The 20,494-nt window shown below is 39.5% G+C and overlaps 1 protein-coding gene across 8 annotated transcripts in view; it reads right to left on the bottom strand.

The window, feature by feature from the left end:
* LOC124612405 (ribosome-binding protein 1) overlaps positions 1-20,494 on the bottom strand; it is a 351,088-nt gene that overhangs the window by 216,137 nt on the left and 114,457 nt on the right. For all 8 annotated transcript variants that reach the window (XM_047140591.1, XM_047140592.1, XM_047140593.1 and 5 more), the window contains 3 exons: positions 14,514-14,792; positions 10,887-11,033; positions 9,600-9,827 (listed from right to left, as the gene is read on the bottom strand). In XM_047140591.1, the coding sequence (XP_046996547.1) occupies positions 9,600-9,827; positions 10,887-11,033; positions 14,514-14,792 (654 nt within the window). The remainder of the gene's footprint in view (positions 1-9,599; positions 9,828-10,886; positions 11,034-14,513; positions 14,793-20,494) is intronic.

Here is a 20,494-nt window from a genome sequence, read left to right as displayed (position 1 = left end):
TCTCAATGACATATCACAGAATTAAAATTATCAGAATGCATTTCATAAACTTCCCACATGGATTTGAATAGTGTCAGTCCATATTTTTGGAACTACTGTTATGGGTTATCAACTGATGTTTCTCAAACAGGAAAAAGCTAGTCTTAAGACTGTGCCTTGAAATGCCACTTAGCACTATGTAGCAGGGGTTTGGGCATGTGGTTTCACGATCATTGAAGTCCCACGATATTTCGGCGAATACCCTTTCCGCCATCATCAGGTGATTCTGATGGAATGGTCTGTCTGCTCATTGTCACTGTTATTTATGTCTGTTAGTCGGGATTCGATTCCCTGCGCCGTCAGTCTGATTGCAGCCGCCAAATTTTCGGTTGCAGCTGCCAACCCAGGTCCGTGCCCACCCCAGCGTCGCGCCGGGCGGTGTAAGATGCAGAAGCCTGGGGAGTGTCCTCTGCGGCCGTCGTAGAAAGGTCTTGTGTCCGTTTATGGCGTGAGTCCTTGATGGAGTTAAGTAATGGTTGCCATGCCTTGCTTAGTTGAAAACCTGTGTCTCAGTTTATGAGATTGTCCATTATGCGAATTTCAATGGCCTCCTTGAAGATGCTGTCCCAGTAGAAACTGGTAGGGTCCTGAATCTTGGTTTCTTCATATTTTGCATTGTGTCCAGTTCCCAAGCAGTGTTCTGCCAGTGCCGATTTGGTGGGCTGGCCTAGGCGCATGTGGCATTGGTGTTCTTTGCAGCGGTCTTCGACTGTTCGGATTGTTTGACCAATGTAGGATTTGCCGCAACTACATGGAATATTATACACGCCTGCTTTCTTGAGGCCAAATCCGTCTTTCACTGTCCCCAGTAGGGCCCACATCTCGGATGGTGGTCGGAAGACTGTGTCAGTTTTGTGTTGTTTTAGCAGTCTCAAAAATTTTTGATGTCGCGTTGCCTGCATACGGTAGAAAGGCAAGGCTTGTTTCCTCATCTTTAGACTGTTCTTCATCTGGGTTTCTGCAGTGTTTCCGTCGTCTGAGGGCTGTCTGAATCTGTCGTTTGCTGTGTCCGTTCTTGTGAAACACATTTTCTAGGTGTTTGAGTTCTTTGTGCAGACTTTGTTCGTCCAATATCGAGTATGCCCTATGAACCAGTGTGTTCAGCATCCCGGTGAGTTGTGCAGGATGGTGGCAACTCGAGGCATGTAGAAATAGGTCGATATGTGTAGGCTTGCGGTACACGCTGTGACCCAGTGTGCCATTTGATCTCCGCTCTACGAGTACACCAGGAAAGGGTAATTTCCCTTCCTTCTCGATCTCTGTGGCGAACTGTATGTTGTTGTGCATGGAATTTGTATGTGCTAAAAATGTCTGTAGATGATCAGGTCCGTGGGGCCAGATGACAAACGTGTCGTCCGTGTATCGGTAAAAACACACTGGTTTCCGTTCAGCCGATTAAAGTGCCTCCTCTTCAAAACTCTCCATAAATAAGTTGGTTACCACTGGTGAGAGAGAGCTCCCCATAGCCACACTGTCGATTTGCTCATAGTATTGGCTATTGAAGACGAAGTACGTGGATGTAAGTACGTGCCGGGGTGGGCGCAGACTTGGGTCGGCACCCACAAACTGATTGTCGGCGGCCGCAATCGAAGCGTCGGCACTCGCAAACGGAATGTCGGCGGTTGCGACCGGAAGTTCAGCGGCTGCAATAGGACCGTCGGCGCAGGGAATCGAAGCCCGACTGACAGACATAAATGACACTGACAATGAGCAGACAGACCATTCCATCAGAACCACCTGATGATGACAGAAAGGTTGTTCGCCGAAATATCGTGGGACTTCCAACAATCGCATCCGACTGGACACCCGAGAGCCCTACAAACATTAGATGGGTAGATCACTCAACTAATGATGAGGTATTGATAGAATTGGGGAGAAGAGAAATTTGTGGCACAACTTGACTAGAAGAAGGGATCAGTCGGGAGGGCATGTTCTGAGGCATCAAGGCATCACCAATTTATTATTGGAGGGCGGTGCGGAAGATAAAAATCATAGAGGGAGACCAAGATATGAATACCCTAAGTAGATTTAGAAGGATGGAGGTTGCAGTAGGTACTGGGAGATGATGAAGGTTGCAGGATAGAGTAGCATGGAGAGCTGCATCAAACCAGTCTCTGGACTGAAGACCACATCATCATCATCATCATCATCATCATCATCGGTAATGAAGACAACGCTAGACAAGATGGAAGAAATAAGGAATCTAAAGACACTAGGAACTGAGGAAGGGGAAAAATATGTGCAGAACACTGAATAATTAATTAAAGAGAGAAACAGAACAGTCAATGAAGATATGGGTGAAAAAGAGCATTCAGACAGAGAGAATGTAGAAAAGGAATGAAAATACAAAATGATGCATAGATTAGCAGCCGACCAAAACTTTGAAGCAAAGAAAAGCAGGAAAAAATACAGGAATAGAAAGAAGTAATGGTACTACGGTTCATAAACCACAGGAAGTGTTGAGAAAGTGGCAAGAATATGTAGAGTGCCTATATGTGGCTGATCAAAAATCTAATGATAATGAATTAGAGGGGGACATGACAGTTACCAAATCGGGCAAAGAATGCTGCTCTTGGAAGTAGAAGTAGAAAAAGCTTTAAGAGACTAAGACTCACAAAGCTTGCAGAATTGATCGTTTACCAGCAGAGTTGTTTAAGAGAAGTTGGAGAAGTGGTATGAAAGAATTAACTTACCTATGCAACAAGATATGTAAAAAAGGTGACTGACCAGATGACTCATTCTCAGTAGTTATGATACCGATTGAGAGCAAAAGCAATACCAAGAAATGTGAGGACTTTAGGACCATAAGTTTCATTTCTCATGCACAAACAGTTCTACTAACAGGGATAAATAGAAGACTCCACAGAAGACTGGAGAAAGTATCGCAGGACAGATTTAGAAGATGAGAAGATACAGGATATGCAATTGGACTGTTGAGAAAAGGTGTGTGATACATTGAAAGAGGAAGAGGAATTTAAACTGTTTTAATTGACTTCTAGAAAGCCTTTATGGTGGAATACATTAATGGACATTCTAAAGAATGGAGTCAACTGGAGGGTCAGAATTAAGAATCTGTACCAACAACAGAAAATACAAGTACAGATTGGGAGAGAGATGACAGACGAGGGCACAATTTGAATGGGACAGAAGCAAGACTGCCGTCTCTCCCCAATACTGGCCAACATATATATGGAGTATATTATACAGAAATGTTTGAAATGAAAAGGAAGAGTGCAGATTGGTGGTAGGAGGATAGAATTTATTTGATTTGTGGAGGATATGGTGTTATTAGCAGAGTGTGAAAAAACTGTGACCAGACACTGACTTTTTACGCTTTCCCAACTGATCTGTTGCAAATACACTTCTTGGGTTTACCAACGAATTGTATTGTGTAAATCACACAGTATTTCATCAATTCAACTGCTTGACATCTTCAGGTGGTGGTAGTTGCTGCTGTCACTGCTGCAAGGCACAACTGATGATAATTGTGCAGCAGTGTAGAAATTTATCAGACCAGGAGCAGGCAATACATGTGTGCAGGATGATGCTCACACTTATAGGAAGCAGTGCTCCCAGTCCCCCTGCTGGGAGCTGCAGAAAGGCCTTCTGCATGTGCACCGTGGGCAATGACTGGGCTGCTGGACGATCCTGTGGCTGAAAGCTGAATTAAATCTTAGCAGTGTGTTGCGTCGTGTTTTGAATCTTAAGTTCTTGTCTTCCTTGTTTTGATCCAATAGCAGCCAGTTCTGGATTCCAGGTGGCAGTTAATGGACCAAAATGTTAAAAGAATTAAATAAGACCTGTGAGCAATTTGGAATGATAATTAAGAAAAAAAGACAAAATGTATGGTGATATTGTATTGTACATTAATCGGGGGGCCTAGAAACGACGGAGAGGCTCCATCCCCACCCCTCCGCCGCCCCACTCCGAACCACTCTTTCAGGATTATTGTGCAGTTCGGCCCCCGTGGTTTAGAGAACATCATTCCTGTGAAACACAACTAGCTCTTTATTCACAAGAAGTGTTGAATGCTATTGACAAGGGATTTCAGACTGATCCCGTATTTCTGGATTTCCGGAAGGCTTTTGACAATATACCACACAAGCATCTTGTAGTGAAACTGCGTGCTTATGGAATATTGTCTCAGTTATGTGACTGGATTTGTGACTTTGTCAGAGAGGTCACAGTTCGTAGTATTTGCTGGAAAGTCAGAGTACAACAGAAGTGATTTCTGGCGTTTCCCAAGGTAGTGTTACAGGCCCTTTGCTATTCCTTATCTAAATAAACAATTTGGGAGACAATCTGAGCAGCCGTCTTAGGATGTTTGCGGATGATGCTGTCGTTTATTGAATAATAAAGTCATCAGAAGATCAAAACAAATTGCAAAACGATTTAGAAAAGATATCTGAATGGTGCAAAAATTGGCAGTTGACCCTAAATAATCCACACGAGTGCTAAAAGGAATTCATTAAACTTTGGTTACACGATAAATCAGTCTTATCTAATAGCCATAAATTCAACTAAATACCTAGGTATTACAATGACGAACAACTTAATTTGGAAGGAACACAGAAAATGTTGTGGGTGGAGGCTAACCAAAGACTGCGTTTTATTGGCAGCACACTTAGAAAATGTAACACATCTACTAAGGAGACTGCCTAAAGTACACTTGTCTGACCTTTTTTAGAATACTGCCGCGTGGTGTGACCTTTTTTAGAATACTGCCGCGTGGTGTGGGATCCTTATCAGATAGGACTGGCGGAGTACATCAAAGAAGTTCAAAGACGGGCAGCACGTTTTGTATTATTGCAAAATATGGGAGAGAGTGTCACAGAAATGATACAGGATTTGAGCTGGACATCAATATAACAAAGGCGTTTTTCATTGTGATGAAATCTTCTTATGAAATTCCAATTGCCAACTTTCTCCTCAGAATGCGAAAATATTTTGTCGACACCGACCTACATAGGGAGAAACAATCACCACAATAAAATAAGGGAAATCAGAGCTCGTACAGAAAGATATAAGTGTTTATTCTTTCCCCACACTATACGAGACTAGAATAATAGAGAATTGTGAAGTTGGTTCGAAGAACCCTCTGCCAGGCACTTAAATGTGATTTGCAGAGTATCCATGTATATGTAGATGTAGAATATCAACCTTCCCAATGACAACAGAAGAGGCAGAACGCTGCTTCTCTATGTTGAAGTGAGTGAAAACACTCATAACTAATATGAGGAACGAAAACAGACTTCGTGCACTTGCGATGTGTTCTCTCAAAAAACACCTACTGAATCAGCCAAATTTCAGTGAAATGGTCACAGACTATTTTGCAGCGCAGAAAGGGAGAAGCCAATTTCATCTATAAAACAATTAATTAAGAAACTGTAGGTAAAGTGCATTAATAGGTTACAAGAAGCAATTCCTTTGTTGTATACATCAATTTGGCTCCCCATCACTGTTTTGTCAAGGAAACTCAAATGCTGCTATTTGAGCGCACAAAACATTACACGTCTGAAGTTTAGCAATGAAAACACCAAAACCATTAGGCATGCAGTGAAGTTAACATACACCAAATTAAAGATCTCACCAAAACACATCTTTTAGTAAGATTTGTAGTGGTCACGTATTGGGATATGTGACATTGGGGGATAAATAAGCTACCTATAAATTTTATCTTGGAGTTGTTTTTGATGTTGTGTAATAGTTTTGTAGTTGATTATAAAACAGAAGATACCACAGATAGAATGTGGTTTGTCATCCCCCCCTCCATCCCCCTCCTGCCCCTAATATCTTGGTTGAGATGAAAAGACTGAACTGTAGCATAGCCCAAGGTCTAGATTACTTTCGATCAATAAATGTCATCATCATCTTCCACAATATGGAAACCATGAACCATGCACCAATCCATTCAACTTAAAGAGGAATAATTTAAGAAATCTCAGACAGACATACAGACAGAACAGAAAGCAATAAACAAAGATCTCCATGGAGTTCAATTCAGTCCATGTACCAACATTCTCACATATTGATGAAGTGGTAAAATATCTCTGCAGTGAGCAACAGAAATTGAGAAATGGCAGAAAATCCCACAATAATGTAACAGGGGAATTTAATGCGCAAGTAGAACAAAAAAAGAATGATAATTCTTTAATGTGAAAGGCACCAGAAACAATGCACCATACATTAATAGAATTTGTTAACAACAACAACAACAACAACAACAATGAATGACTGACTTAGCACATTCTTCTAGAAGAACTTTAAGAATAAAAAATTAATACAAAGTTAGCAAAAGTAAATTCTTATCAGGAAATAAGGAAGGCAGATAGTGAACATTTAAATAATAACAGAGGGGTATATCAAAATAAATTACACGAAAGTTCAGCATCTTAGAAAACAGAAGTATAAATAGAGGGTGGAGGAGACCAAAACTTATGTTGAATAGACAATACTACATTTCATCAGTTACGATGACAGGTATTACTGAGCCTAGTAGCAAAAAACTGTATAAATGTCTGAATATTTCTTTAAATAATTTAATTGTTATTGAAGAAGATCAGGAACACAGCAAATCATCAAGAGACTGTGATTATGGCTAGAGGAAAAGTAATACAAAAGAGGAAGACAGTCACCTAAAATTCAGCAATACTGTAATTATTCCCCCTTGCACGAACATGCCACCCACCCTAATGACTCGTCAAGCCTCTATTATAACGTACAATATATTCACTGAAATCAGCATTATCCACATAGGAATACAAAGCATATTAATTACACAGCCTTTCAAGGTGAATATAACAAACATCTTGGGGTTTAAGCTGGTTATTTTTTCCCACTCTGTGTTTGCCTTAACAATACATATTTTTCTGGATAGGAGACCGCCTTTAGCAAAACACAATTTTGTTTTTTAACCCAAACACGCTTCACTGCAGTTGCAGCATTTTCAGTAGGCTTTTATTTTATGTTAGAGCTTGCTCGGAATTGCCTGGCAGGGTGTCAAAATAATCATCTTGGCGTTGAAGCTCATTTTTTCCCTTCATGTTTGCTTTAACAATACATATGTTTTTGGGTAGGGACAGTTTGCACATCAAGAACAAAATTGTGGGACAGATCAATAAATATGAATTGGCAGTTTGTCTGAGATTGTGGAAAAGCTTTCCATTCAGTTTCACCTAAATCTGTAGTAACAACCCCTGAGAAGCAAGAAGCTTAGTATACTGAAACATCTATTCATTGACAATGCTGCAAGTAATATACTTCCATACACTGGGAAATTGAAAGTACCTGAATGACCCTCCACTGTACAGTCTGTACAGATGAATTCTAACAACTAATCAAACATCTTAGTATAGCAAATGTGAAAGTAGGACTGAAAATCAATTGCAGTAGGACTTAACTATTGTACAATCAACACATTGAAAAGAAAATTATACTAACATATAAAGCAGAAACATAGTTAACAAAAAATGTTTTAAAGTTCTTGACCGATCTGCTTCAAGTCTTAACAAAATACTCCAATAAAGATTCATATGGACATAGGCTATATATTTTTTTAAGCAAGAATGTACAGGTTTTCTATTAAAACCTACTGCAAGGAAGAAAATGCCATGCTGTACTGTGAAAATGCGTGGATTTGTTGTCTTCCTTGCAGTTGTTTTTAACTGAAAACTGGTATATTAAGAAGTTATATTTACACATTATCAGCTTACAGTGAGTATGCTACTAAGTGAACTGAATTGTCCACTGAAACTACACAATGTAATGTCACTGATGCAACTATTCTCACAAATCCAGCAGCTGAACAGGTCTCTCTCTTATGCTGTATAGCGATGATCCCAACTGATTTACGCATTCTCAGACACTAAAATACATTGGAAATGATTTACGGTCAGTGTGTTTTTCGCACAGTCAGTTATATGATGCCAGTTCAGAAGCTGACGGTTGAGAAATCTTGTTCATACTCTTACCACATAGTATCCGAAACATGATAATTGTTGTAAATTCAGATGTTTTGTACATTATATGTTGTACAAAAAGCTAAAAAAAGCATTTAAAACAATAAAAACCAAAAACAAACACAAAGAAGACTTCATCCATTTGTGTTTGATTTATAATAATTTCGAGTTCCATAACTTCAAAGTTTGCAAAGTTTCAACGAGTAACAAATAATTATGTCCTGACAATTCCAAGGGATACCCCAGATTAGGATTTATATCAAATTGCCAGACATATTAGCAACTGAAAAGCTTTGCTGGGTTCTTTAGTTAATGATGAAATTAGAAAAGCAGTTTAGTTTATGTATTTAGTGCAGCTAAATGAACAAGAAGAAAAAAAAATACAATACTGAAATGGCCTGGAAAACTACAAAATTTCGAAAACTGGAACAAAAGCTTACCAGCTGTGTGTATTATCAGTTTCGACTTTTTAGAGGTCTAGCATGAGAAACATTCAATGGCAGAGTTGCTCAGTGGGCAATGGCACGATGCATGCCGAGAATTTTCAGAAGAGCCAGGAGAAAAAGCAAGCTGATCACTGAAAAAATTTAAGTTGAAAATAAATGCCATGCCTGTTGTGAACATTAATATGCATGGGACACACAGCCAAGCTCATGGTTGGTAGGTGGACCAATCAAGTTCTTTACTGGACTCAGAGATGATCAGGAATTGTCCGGAAGCAACGTGCAGGATGACAAAGCATGCAGGGGTGATGTGTGTGTCCAGCTGGGAACCACAGTGCACTAAGTAGAGTGGAGGTGGCCTTTTATTTGTAAGTGGATGCAAATGGCTGATGAAGGACCTGAGCAAATGTTGATTTGCTTGTAGAGGAGAAGGAATTGCACCATTTCTTACATGACTGATGAATTCATGTTTCTGCTATTGCACATAATTGAAGGTGCTTTTGGGTAACTAAGTATAGCAATTTTCATTTGTACGTAATTGAATAGGACTGATATTCTTCCAATCTCTGAAAGCTGCACATAGTATTTCCTTAAAATTTCCTCAACTTGAAACATTTGGGTTTATTAGTTTGCACATTTCCACTGTTACAAGGGCACTATCATCCCTGACCTGAAGACATAATTGACAGATCTGCAGTAATGAACAGTTTCAGCAATTTTTTATCAAACTGATGTGTCACCAACATATATTCAGAGATGGTCAACTCTATAAGATTTAGTTTCGTTAATTCTATATGTACTGTATGGTCTGAGCTCTTACATGTAAGGATTCAGCCGTGACCCCAAAAAAATTTCTTGTCGAGATTTGTGCAGTGTGAGCACATGCACCCAGCGACTTTGTAACTTGATTGTCATTCATCTGATCATGAAAATATGAACCCAATGTTCTTCCACCCCCCCCCCACACACACACACATAATGAAGCTTGTGAATTACATTAACACAGTTTTCATCTTTTCGCAATGCAGATCAGTATTTTTAAAATAGTAGTGTTAACTCCAAGACGCTGCATGTGTTAGCCTAATGTGAATTCAGTCTTACTTATATTAACTTTCTACCACTCACCAAATATTTACCAAGAAAAAGAGAGAACCCATACCTCAAGCTGGCAACTGATCTCTTGAGAATGATCAGCTGCCTCTTTGAAATGGGCCAGCTGCTGTTCGAGGTGAAGTACTTGTCCTTCAGAACATGCTATCCTATCCATAAGCATCTTATTTTCAGCAATTTTTTCTTCATGTTGAGCCTGAAACTCTGCATTAACATTTGCTGCCTCCTGCAGCTGCGCATGGAGCTGTGCAATCTGTGATTTGTAGGCTGTTTCGGACTGTAAAAAGGAGGAACAAAATAAAAGAATCAGAAAGAGAAACAAACTCGACAATTAACTATCACATGTCACAGATGTAAACCACGGTCATCAATATAAACAACTACAGCTACAGACTTATCTCTGTTTCACATAATTCCTCTGCAACATGTTATTAAGATATGGGCTCAAGCTGTCACTGATAATATGGTACTCAGTTACTAATTGCCTCAGCTCTCTAAAGCCGCAGATCAATGACAACTCACAGTAAATGGGTATGCAAACAACATGCACTGTAGACATCTGAAAACCTTCTCAATTTTCTATCAACCAATAAAATTCATTCCTTTAGAAATAACTCTTGCAGCAAATAACATTCTTTTTTCAGACTGGGGTGGCGGCTTTCAGAACAAGTTGTACTCTTCCTTGCTGAATTGTGAGGTCCTACAATGTACACCGCCTCAAGCAAAAACTATGTTCCGCCAGCTTCATATAGGAATGATGAGAAAAATTGGTACAAATCTGAGTGTAATTAATTCTTCTTGTTTATTCATCTAGTCTGTGTAACATGTGAAGCGTGGTGAGATAAACTTACTTAAAAATGTATGGCGAATTACTTCAAAACCTTACCCTTGTTAAGAGATTTCTGATATCCTATACAGTAATGTAACACAATGGGTTTTGGCAGGAATATATTCTTATTCTCAATAAAGGAATGAATAAATTCATCCTTAGCAAGTGACCGCAGTTAAATGAGATCTTAAAATTATCGTATTGATAGCTCCCTTAGTCTGCAGAAGAATTAATGGTGCAACTTTACTAATATTAAGAATTAAAGTCACCAAGAATATTTAAGATGAAAAGATATCAAACAGATCCTGGACCTGAACAGCAATGAAGTTGTAGTATGTGCCCCCCCCCCCCCCCTCCCACCCACCACTGGCTCCTCCAAAATAAACATCAGGTGCAGTTTTTGAAATTATTCAGTTCAGAAAATGTATTCATAGAAATATTAAAATCTTATTCATAAGTAAACAGCTTTTAAGCACAAACAACAACAAAAATGAATTAATACTACACCTCTTGTTGCTGCTCTGTCAAACGGCTGATGTGCATTTCGTACTGCTGATGCTGATTCAGTAATTGATCCTGTACACTTTGAGACTTTGCTTGTTCTTCCTGCAGCTTTCTCACTGTTAATCGCTCCTCGTTTAACTTTGACTGTAGCTGTAAAATGTACAACATAATTAGTGAAAAAATTTTCAGGAAAATACGAAGGTTAATATTGAAAATTTGTAGATTTAAAAGTTCAAAATGCTACTAATTCATTGGAAAAAAAAGTTCTTTATCAAACAGGGCAACCCAAAACTGGATGGAGAAAGACAAATTACGATGTAACCAAGACAAATGTAGGGAAGCAATGTAGTTACACAATGAAGGTGAAGACAAAGCTGAACTTTAATTATGACTGAATTATGGGGAAAGCAAAAAATAAGCACTGGTGGTGGAAAAAGAACAGTGAGGAAGCCATAGGGCACCTGCAGAGACTGGAGTAACGAGAATACAGAAGAATGGGAGATTTTTCTAGGAGTGATGATGAAAGTGGCCAGAAATAAAAGATGAACTAGAACAAAGGATGAAGCAGGAACTGGACGAGATGAAGGACAAATTTTGGAAAAACAACTGCAGTGGTTTTTTTTTTCAGTAAATTTAGAAACAGCCTCACAGTTTACAGGAACAAAGACCTGTTTCATAAGACATAAGAAAGGATAACTGGTTATTATTGCGAAGAGAAACTGTAGGATACTTGTAGAGCACCTTTACGATCTGCGTAACTGTGAACCTCCAACCATGAATAAAGCCTCACAGGTCATTAGCAACCTAAAGAATAATTAGACATCTGGAGAAGATGGGATAACAGTCAAGATGATAATGGGGAGCAACAAGAAAGTAAACAACATGACCAAGCTTGAAACTTCCTGGCAGAATAAAACTGTGTGCTGGACCGATACTGGAACTTGGGACCTTTCCCTTTCGCAGCAAGTGCTCTACCGACTGAGCGACCCAAGCATGACTCACAGCTTTATTTCCACCAGTACCTAATCTACACCTTCCAGATTTGAAGGAGAGCTTCTGTGAAGTTTGGAAGGTAGGAGATGAGGTATTGGTGGAAGTAAACCTTTGAGGACAGGTCGTGAGTTGTGCTTGGGTAGCTCAGTCAGTAGAGCACTTGCACATGAAATTTAAAGGTCCCGAGTTCGAGTCTCAGTCTAGGTCTAGCACACAGTTTTAATATGCGAGGAAGTTTCATATTAGCACACACTCCACTGCAGAGTGAAAACTTTATTCTGGCTGTCCATGTTTACTTGCAAGGCACTGAGGACAAAGAAGCTATTTGAAGGATGGAACAACATTAAAATAGTGCTAATACATAAGAAAGGGACAAGGAGTATATAAAAAAAACCCTGAAGGAATATTACCACTAAAGGTCAAATGTAACATGCTTCTGGATTCATCATGAAGAGTGCAGGAAAACAGAAAATACTCTTGGAGGCTATCAGACAGACTTTAGGAACAAATGAAGATGTACAGAACAGACCTGTATCCACAAACATCTGACAGAATGCAGGGTCTTAAAGAACAGAAAGATCTTAGTAACCTTCACGCAATTCATGCAGCCATCTGACTTCAACAAACAGGTTCTTGAAATGATCCTGAAGAACAGATATGTAAACTCTGATGTACAGAAAGAAAGGGGCAAGTTTCAGATGAGCACTACTGAAAGAGTGTCCAATGGAGAGCTGGAGTGTCACAGATTTCTTTGAGCGTAACACTGGACATGATGATCAGACATTGGAAAGAAATAAACAGGAAATGGGAATACCAAAAGACATCTGGAGGACAAAAAGGTTGACAGTAGTATTGAGTGAGATGGGAGAGAATACAAAGAAACAACTTGACAACCTAAGGTAATCAGAAGTGGTGGATTTATCATCATCTCCCACTAGACAAAGAAAATGAATACCACTGGTGATCAGGACACCCCAGATGGCATCATGAAAGAGGAGGACAAATTTAAATACCTGGGAGAATATATAGAAGGAAGAGATAACAGCAAGTCACTTTTATGATCTTTCTTTGCTTGTTTATACATTTGACATTATGAAGTAATATTTTTTAATTTAATGCAATGTAAGTTATATCACACAAATGATCATAAATTAACTTCCTATGTTTGTATCAGTTTATTGTTTTCTATATTCCTGCTTGAGTAACAAGTGTCATTTCATGCTCATCAGTTAACACTTTTTATGAAATTTCTTGATGTTTCTTATTACTGAAAACGGTGTCTTTGTAAGATCTATTGATGCAATTTTACTATCGCTCTACTCTTTTGTATGTAATTTCTTCTGTACTAGCAGATTATAAGTTGCTTTTTTGTACTTTGAACTAATTTAGAAGTACTTGCAAATCAAAATATTCTATTACACAATCCGAACTGTGTCAAATAACATCAACCATACTGTTTGTTTTCCTGTTGAGTAGCACTGCTAGACCATGTTAGTTTTCCGCTATGTACATGAGCACTCGGTGGTGTCAATTGCTTGTAGATAGGTTTCGTGCATAGTGTTTCAGTGGTATTTACACTCTTTGACCTATCATGAGGCTTAGTACAAAACTACATGCTAATTAAAACTGTTTTCATTTGTACCAAAGCATTCTGTGAGGTCATAAACATAAGACAGTCTTGCAGCATAACAATAGTTATTTGTAACTAATGTATATTTGTGATTACATCAAAATTCAGGACATTTGAAGTTGTTCAACAAATGTAAATGGCACGGAAAAACTATTTCTTAACAGCAACTGAGCTGCAATATCTTGAATATCAAAGTATCAACAGCTGTGGCAGCACAGTTTTTAATTTTTAATCCTATTAATGTTGGAAATCATGAGATTTATCTATTGCTCCATCATACAGCTGACAAATAAAAGTGAGGTGGACAAATAAGGTTTAACATATGATGTATATATTTTGTTCACACATTATAAAAGACTGGTACTAGTCCTAGCTACAGTTTGTGAACTAGGGATGTAACTAAGTGTACAATAATTAATGGTATTAGATACTAAATCAATCAGAAATAATTTTCTTACATCAATAAATACAGCTGAGGACCAAGTTATTTTTTTTCTATCATGATCAGCTGAATTTTTTTGCATTTTCCACCAACATCGACGAAATCCTAAGTTTATGTTACATGTTACACTGCCACTTTAGGTATAATTAAATATGTTTCTTCAGTGTCTGAGTTACTTATTTAACACACTGCAGCTGAACTGCTTCCAAGCTAGCACAAATCAGACATGTGAGAACTCTCACATTTATTATCTCTCTTCCAACTTTCTGGAATCCCACAGATTGACAACATGTCATTATTTTATCATTCTACCACAGTGAAAACATTATTACATCAGAAAAGACCTTGCAGCAACATCAGTTCTCTACTTCATTACAAATGAACCCGAGCAAATGTAGTTGGATAAGAAGAAACTATTCACTACTAAAAAAATTCAACAATTTCAATCCTGCAAAAAACAGAAGTTCACATTTAATTCTTCACTATACTGAAACAGAAACAGGTATTAAAAAAGAATCTAACACACATTCAAAGAAAAATTAAAAATGCAGGGCACTGTACATACCTGCTGGAGTTGTTGCGACATCTGCTGCTTTTCTGCAACAGCAGTATCATGTGTGTGCTGCAAACGTGCAGCTAGTGCCTGGGACTCATTCTGCTTGGCTACCAAAGCCTCCTCCAGCTGCCTGCAGCTGTGGTTAAGTCGTGAACGTTCTGCATTATATTCAGAACGCACCTCCTTAAGTTTATTCTGGAATGCTAAGGAAGCCTCCTGCTCCTCAGCAAGGGCTTTTTCCTTCTCTGCTAGCTGTTTTTTCAATTTGACAACAGGATCTTGTCTTCCCTGCGAACAAAAATATTTGACGTCACTGATTCCTGTGGGAGGATTAAGGGAAAGAGTCTTAACACATTTTCAGCTACACGGGTAAAAAGGTCATAAGTTAGTCATTTTACACTCCAGTCGTAATATCTCATTATAAACTGAGGTTGCACTACAGTCAGTTCAAGAGCAACTCCCAAAATCTTACAACAATCCAGAAGTTTTGAAACAATAGCTTTCTCTTTCGAGTTTCACTGTGGTACACAGTTTTAATCTGCCATAAAGTTTCAATAACTTGACCCACATGTGGGATTTGTGTGGGAATCAATCATTGATCTAACTGTTCAATGTACACTAATAATAAGTATACTTTTAAATCTTTTTAATTTATTCACAACATTGTATTTATTCTTCGTAAGATTTCAAATGGCACACTGGTAGGTTACACAATAACGCTTATGAAAAATAAGGATTCAACAAAATGCATGATGATACTATTAATACAGTCGTGAACACATGAATTACCAGTATTATTTTAATACTTGTTCTATCGCAGGCATATATTAGGACAATTAATGTGAGACCATGAAGGAAGAGAGTTACAACACAGCAAATTCATAGGAATTATAAAATAAATTACATATAATGACTTCCGAGTATTTGATTTCAACCTTTTCCTTCTTTATTACATTTTACCCTGAATCATCATCTTATTTTGTAGAAAACTTGGTGTCTTTCCAACAAAAGTATACAAATCCTATGATAAGTTACAGCATATATTATTTTCATCTTCACTTATTTCAGTACATTTGCTTGAACTCCTTATTTTAAGAAAAATCTGAAGACAATGTCTTTCTTAATACAGAGTGACGTGGTCCTTTGACATGAATACTTACAAAATAAAGAACTGAAACATTGTTTCAGTAGGTTGTTTTATCTAAAACATCTATTCTGATTTCATTGTTTACAGGTGTTCCAGCAAGCGAACGCCTTTAGTACTAAGAATCATTTAACATATTCCCACACTCTCACCTTGTATTCATCACTTCACAATATACAAGGCTGCATTATGTATACCACTTTGACAAGTTTTTTGGACAACATGGTTGTAGAGATGAAGCAGCGATTAGTATGATTAATCAATTTCCTGCCGTTACGTAACAGGAGTGACCCCACCAGCAGTCGCCCAATGGTGTAAATGCCCAGAAGATGACCCCTACGTTGGGTTGAAACCACATGGCAGTATAATAATAATAAATGCGATTAAAACTGTTTTTGAATAATTGACTTTGAGAAGTAGTATTTACAAGAAATCTGAAGAGAGAGTGCCTTACTTCTAGCATAATTCTGTGAAGGCAATTGAAAGTCGTCTGTATGTTTTATCTGTGGTATGTCACACCAGTGCAGAAAAAAGGTGGTGAGCTTGTCACACGAATTCTACACCACTGCACATTCTTATGTAACACGCATTGCTGTTCCCATCTTTGCCAGAGAGAGATTGTAAAAATAAATCTTAACAATACAATCAGTGCTACCTGTTGGTATAAGTGTTGAAGACATTGCTTTGTTTTATTGTCTGTCTATCTTCTCAACTGTGTATTTAGACATTCGTGCAATTTACATGTCCATAATTAAGTTGGATTTCAAAATACTGTAGAAAGAGAACCATTGGAAAATTTGGCCAGTAGATGGCCCTGTTTAACCTTTAACTACTATCGACCATCTCTCAGACCGCTAGTAATTTTTGTGTCGAGATATGTCTCACACCCCTGCAAAGCCAAATGGACTCTTCCATGTACCTTCCTATTGGCTGTCAAGCTACACGTGCCAGCATTCTTGCATTGTTGCTGCTCTTTGTTTCGTAATTATTAGCCTTGAGAGGTCTCACAGACGTACCATAGTGTTTGCGTGACACGTTTTTATTGCATGCTCCTGTTTCTCCATGGCGGGGAAAGCTGGGCCTTCTGTGCAACGTGTGTTATGTGAGACAGATGTCTTCACTTGCAAGATGAGCCTCAGACACTGAAAGAAGAATTCGAAAATCTTAAAACGTGCACCTTTTGCCCTCCTCGTCTGAAGAGGAAAACAAAGTATCCATGTCAATAGCGTGGTGTTCCGATTTGTTTGGAGTGTTCCAGGAAGGTCTGCGTGGAGTGTTTGCAGGTGTAAATTGACTTAAGTATGATTCAGTGGCACATGAGAACAAGTATTTAGTTTTTACTTTTAATTTTAGAAGTAAAATGGTGGCAAAGTTTCTCTATTCATAGACTTATGGACTGAAATATTCGCTCTACATTGCAAAGTGACTCATAAACTGAAAGCTGACTTCGCACACAATTTATCATAAGTCATGTCAGATTTTTCCACCTAGTTATATTGCCAATTTGTAATATAATGCCTCTGATGAAAATCTATGTGTGAGTAGACAGCAAACTGTTTGCTGTTATTTTCGTAACTCATAAAATAAAAATATACTCCAGATTTCTCTTTGTTTTAATTGTCGAAGTGTTTAAAATACCGCAGTGTTTAAAAAAAATCAAATTTCTACAAAAGCCGCTTCTAAGAAGTGTGATGAATGACTGGAAGTCAAGAAACTATATCTATTCAGCAAATTTCTGGTTTGATATATAAAATAGAAAAATGCGGTCTGCAAGACCCCTCCATAGTAATTGTAATCCTGCGAATGACCATAGTAGTTAAGGGTTAAGTATACAATATGTACACCAGGGATATGTACACCAGGGATAGCTCGTCACTAAGACCACAAGTCCACTGCAGGGTGGCTAGGTTAAGGCAATCCAGCTAAATATGGACCACATGGCACCCGAGGGGCAGATGCTCGTGATGGAGGAGGTGACTGAGTCAGCCACGTATAGCTGATGTAGAGTTGGCAAAGGATGGTGGAGTTCTTGGTAGAGGCTTGCATGGGGGACCTCCACAGATTTATCGCTTGTACTTTGCTCGGGAATGTCAGAGTAAATCATTCTCTATTCCAAATCCTTAGAACTTGATGGTATAATACTAAATGAAGGTCTGATCCCGGAAAACCACTCTCAAAAGCTGACTTGCCAGTAGCCAATATGGCCAGCCTGTCAGTTTACTCCCCAGGATCCCAATGTGCCCTGGGGTCCAGACAAAGACCACCAAGTGTCCACATTGTTCAAGGGCAAGAAGGGAAAATGGCTCAATTCCTCTGAGCACTATGGGACTTAATATCTGAAGTCATCAGTCCCCTAGAACTTAGAACCACTTAAACCTAACTAATCTAAGGACACCACACACATCCATGCCCAAGGCAGGATTTGAACCTGCGACCGTAGTGGTCGCGCGGTTCCAGACTGAAGTGCCTAGAACCGCTTGGCCACACCAGCCGGCGGCAAGAAGGGAATCCTGGCTAGTCAGGACCAAGGAATGGCGACGGTAACACTCGTCAAGAGGTGGTAAACTGCTGAAAGAGTCACTACACATGACAAAGGATTCACTGGAGCACGAACAGATGTGCTCTAGAGTGCAAGAGCTGGCTACCAACTCCATAGTGAAAACATCGCAGCCATCTGGCATGGAGCAAAGTTCACTACATCCCGCATGAATATACAGAAAGCTATCGTAACTGGCAACCATCGAGCCATCAGTATAGACCACTATTGAGCCCTCAAAAATGGGCCAAGAACGGAGAAGAATTTGAAGCAGAAGGCCTCAGAATGAACCAAATCTTACGGTCCTTGAGATAGGTCAAGACAGAGCAGTGGATGAAGGATGCACCATGGAGGTGTGTACGAGTGAGCCCAGAGAAGATGTGTTAGAGGAGAAAAAGGGACCAGATGCAGATGGCAACTGTAACCCCAGACCTGAACCGCCATTGCAAGAGGTGGATCTCTGTATATGCAAAGAGGAGATGGCAGTTTGGGTGCTCCAGAGAGCAGCAGTTACTAATGCATAAGCGATCAACTGTTGTTTGCACAGAACCAGCGGCAATGGAACCCCTGCCTCAGGTAGGAGGCTGATCATAAGGCTAGTTCGAAAGGCACCAGTTGCCAGTCATACCCCACAAAAGTGTATGGGGTACAGCTTCTGTAACACTGAAGGTGACATTGAGCTGTATGTGAGACACACTTAATCTAAATGGGACAGGCTCACCGCTGTGTAGAACCTTATCAGAGTAGAGTGGTATGGTCACCATTTGGTGTTGCTGAGGCATCGAAGAAAACTGAGGTACAACCAACATGTCTACTATAGTTGATGAAGATGAGAGAGCCGTGTCAGCTAGGCCTCAAAAAACAGTCCCCAAAAACTGATGAGAATCCACCACAGTGAGGGACTGGCCGTAAAGCTACAGATCTTGATGAAGATGGACTGTACAGCAAAGACATGTGGATAATGCAGGTCTCAGCAGCTGAAAAATGGAAGACATGAGTGAGAGCCCAAGAATGTGTCCTGTGTGTTGCTCTCTACAGTCGGTGTTCAGTAACGCCCATCGCAGACAAACAAAAATTAATGCAAAAATCATCAGCATACAAAGAGGGGGACACCACAGGCCCCACAGCCACCAACAGACCATTGATGAAAAGAGAAAAAGAAGAAGAAGAAGAAGAAGAAGAAGAGAGGGACACTCAAAACAGAATCCCATTTTTTGTAGATGGAAGGTGCTTTGGGCAGAGTCAACCTGTACGTGACAAGTGCAACATGAAAGGAAGTTCTGGATAAAAATCTGGAGCATGATATGGTGGCCCCACTCATGTAAGGTGGCAAGAATGTGGTATCACAAGCTTTATGCAGACCAAAATAGACTGCAACAGTGTGCTGACACCAGACAAAAGCAGTTCAGATAGCAGACTCCATGCAGAGTAAATTATCTGTAGTAGCAGAGACTAAGCAAAAACCACCCTGTGTTGAATCCTAAAGTTTCCAGAATTTAAGGTTCCAATATGTACTTCAACACACTATAAGTTCAAGTAACATGCAGAGGACATTGGTTAAACTGACTGGACTACAGCTGTCTAACTGAAGAGCTGGTTTACCAGATTTTGAACTGGAGTAACGACACTTTCCGCGACGCTGGGAAGGGAACTTCTCCTCTTTTCAGAGATGGTTAAAAAAGGCAAGCATATGATGTTGGTTAGCCACTGACATGTGCTGAAGCATCTGGCTGTGCACCCAGTCTGGTCCATCAGCCATGTTGGGGCAGAGAGTAAGGGCACTGGTGAATTCCCACTCACTAAACAGTACACTGTAGGATGAGGGCAGCCGAAAAAGCACCTAATCTTTGGCCATACCTACAAAGAAGGAGTATGCTGCCTTATGGCAATGACATATCGTTCACAACAAATCAGTTTCTGGTGTTTAACAGATAAAGGGCCCAGGCACAAAGCTGTTTAAAGGCCACGAGGTGGTCGAGAGAGTGATGCCATTTGTAGCATTGGAGGGCATGATGATGGACTTTAACAGCCACACCACTTTTGGGAGTTAACCAAAGAGCTGTCTTCCATCTGGGAGATCCCAAGGTTGATGGCACTGTGAAGCAGCTGCCGAAAGGATGAAATGCTGTATGGTCTCATCAGTGTTGTCATCTGGTGGAGCAATCTCGATGGCAGCCAGAAACATACATCCCAATCCGCATCAGTAAAGACACATATGGCAGCAGTAAAGACGCATCTGGGAGGGCGTCCAGGTGAGTGACACCAGAGAAAAAATAAGACAATCGGAAAAGATTGCTGTCTTACAAATTG

This window comes from Schistocerca americana, chromosome 4 (genome assembly GCF_021461395.2).
Source record: "Schistocerca americana isolate TAMUIC-IGC-003095 chromosome 4, iqSchAmer2.1, whole genome shotgun sequence".
In the NCBI taxonomy this organism is placed as follows: domain Eukaryota; kingdom Metazoa; phylum Arthropoda; class Insecta; order Orthoptera; family Acrididae; genus Schistocerca; species Schistocerca americana.
Note: the sequence above shows the minus strand (reverse complement) of the source record. Positions and strands in the feature narration are given on the sequence as shown.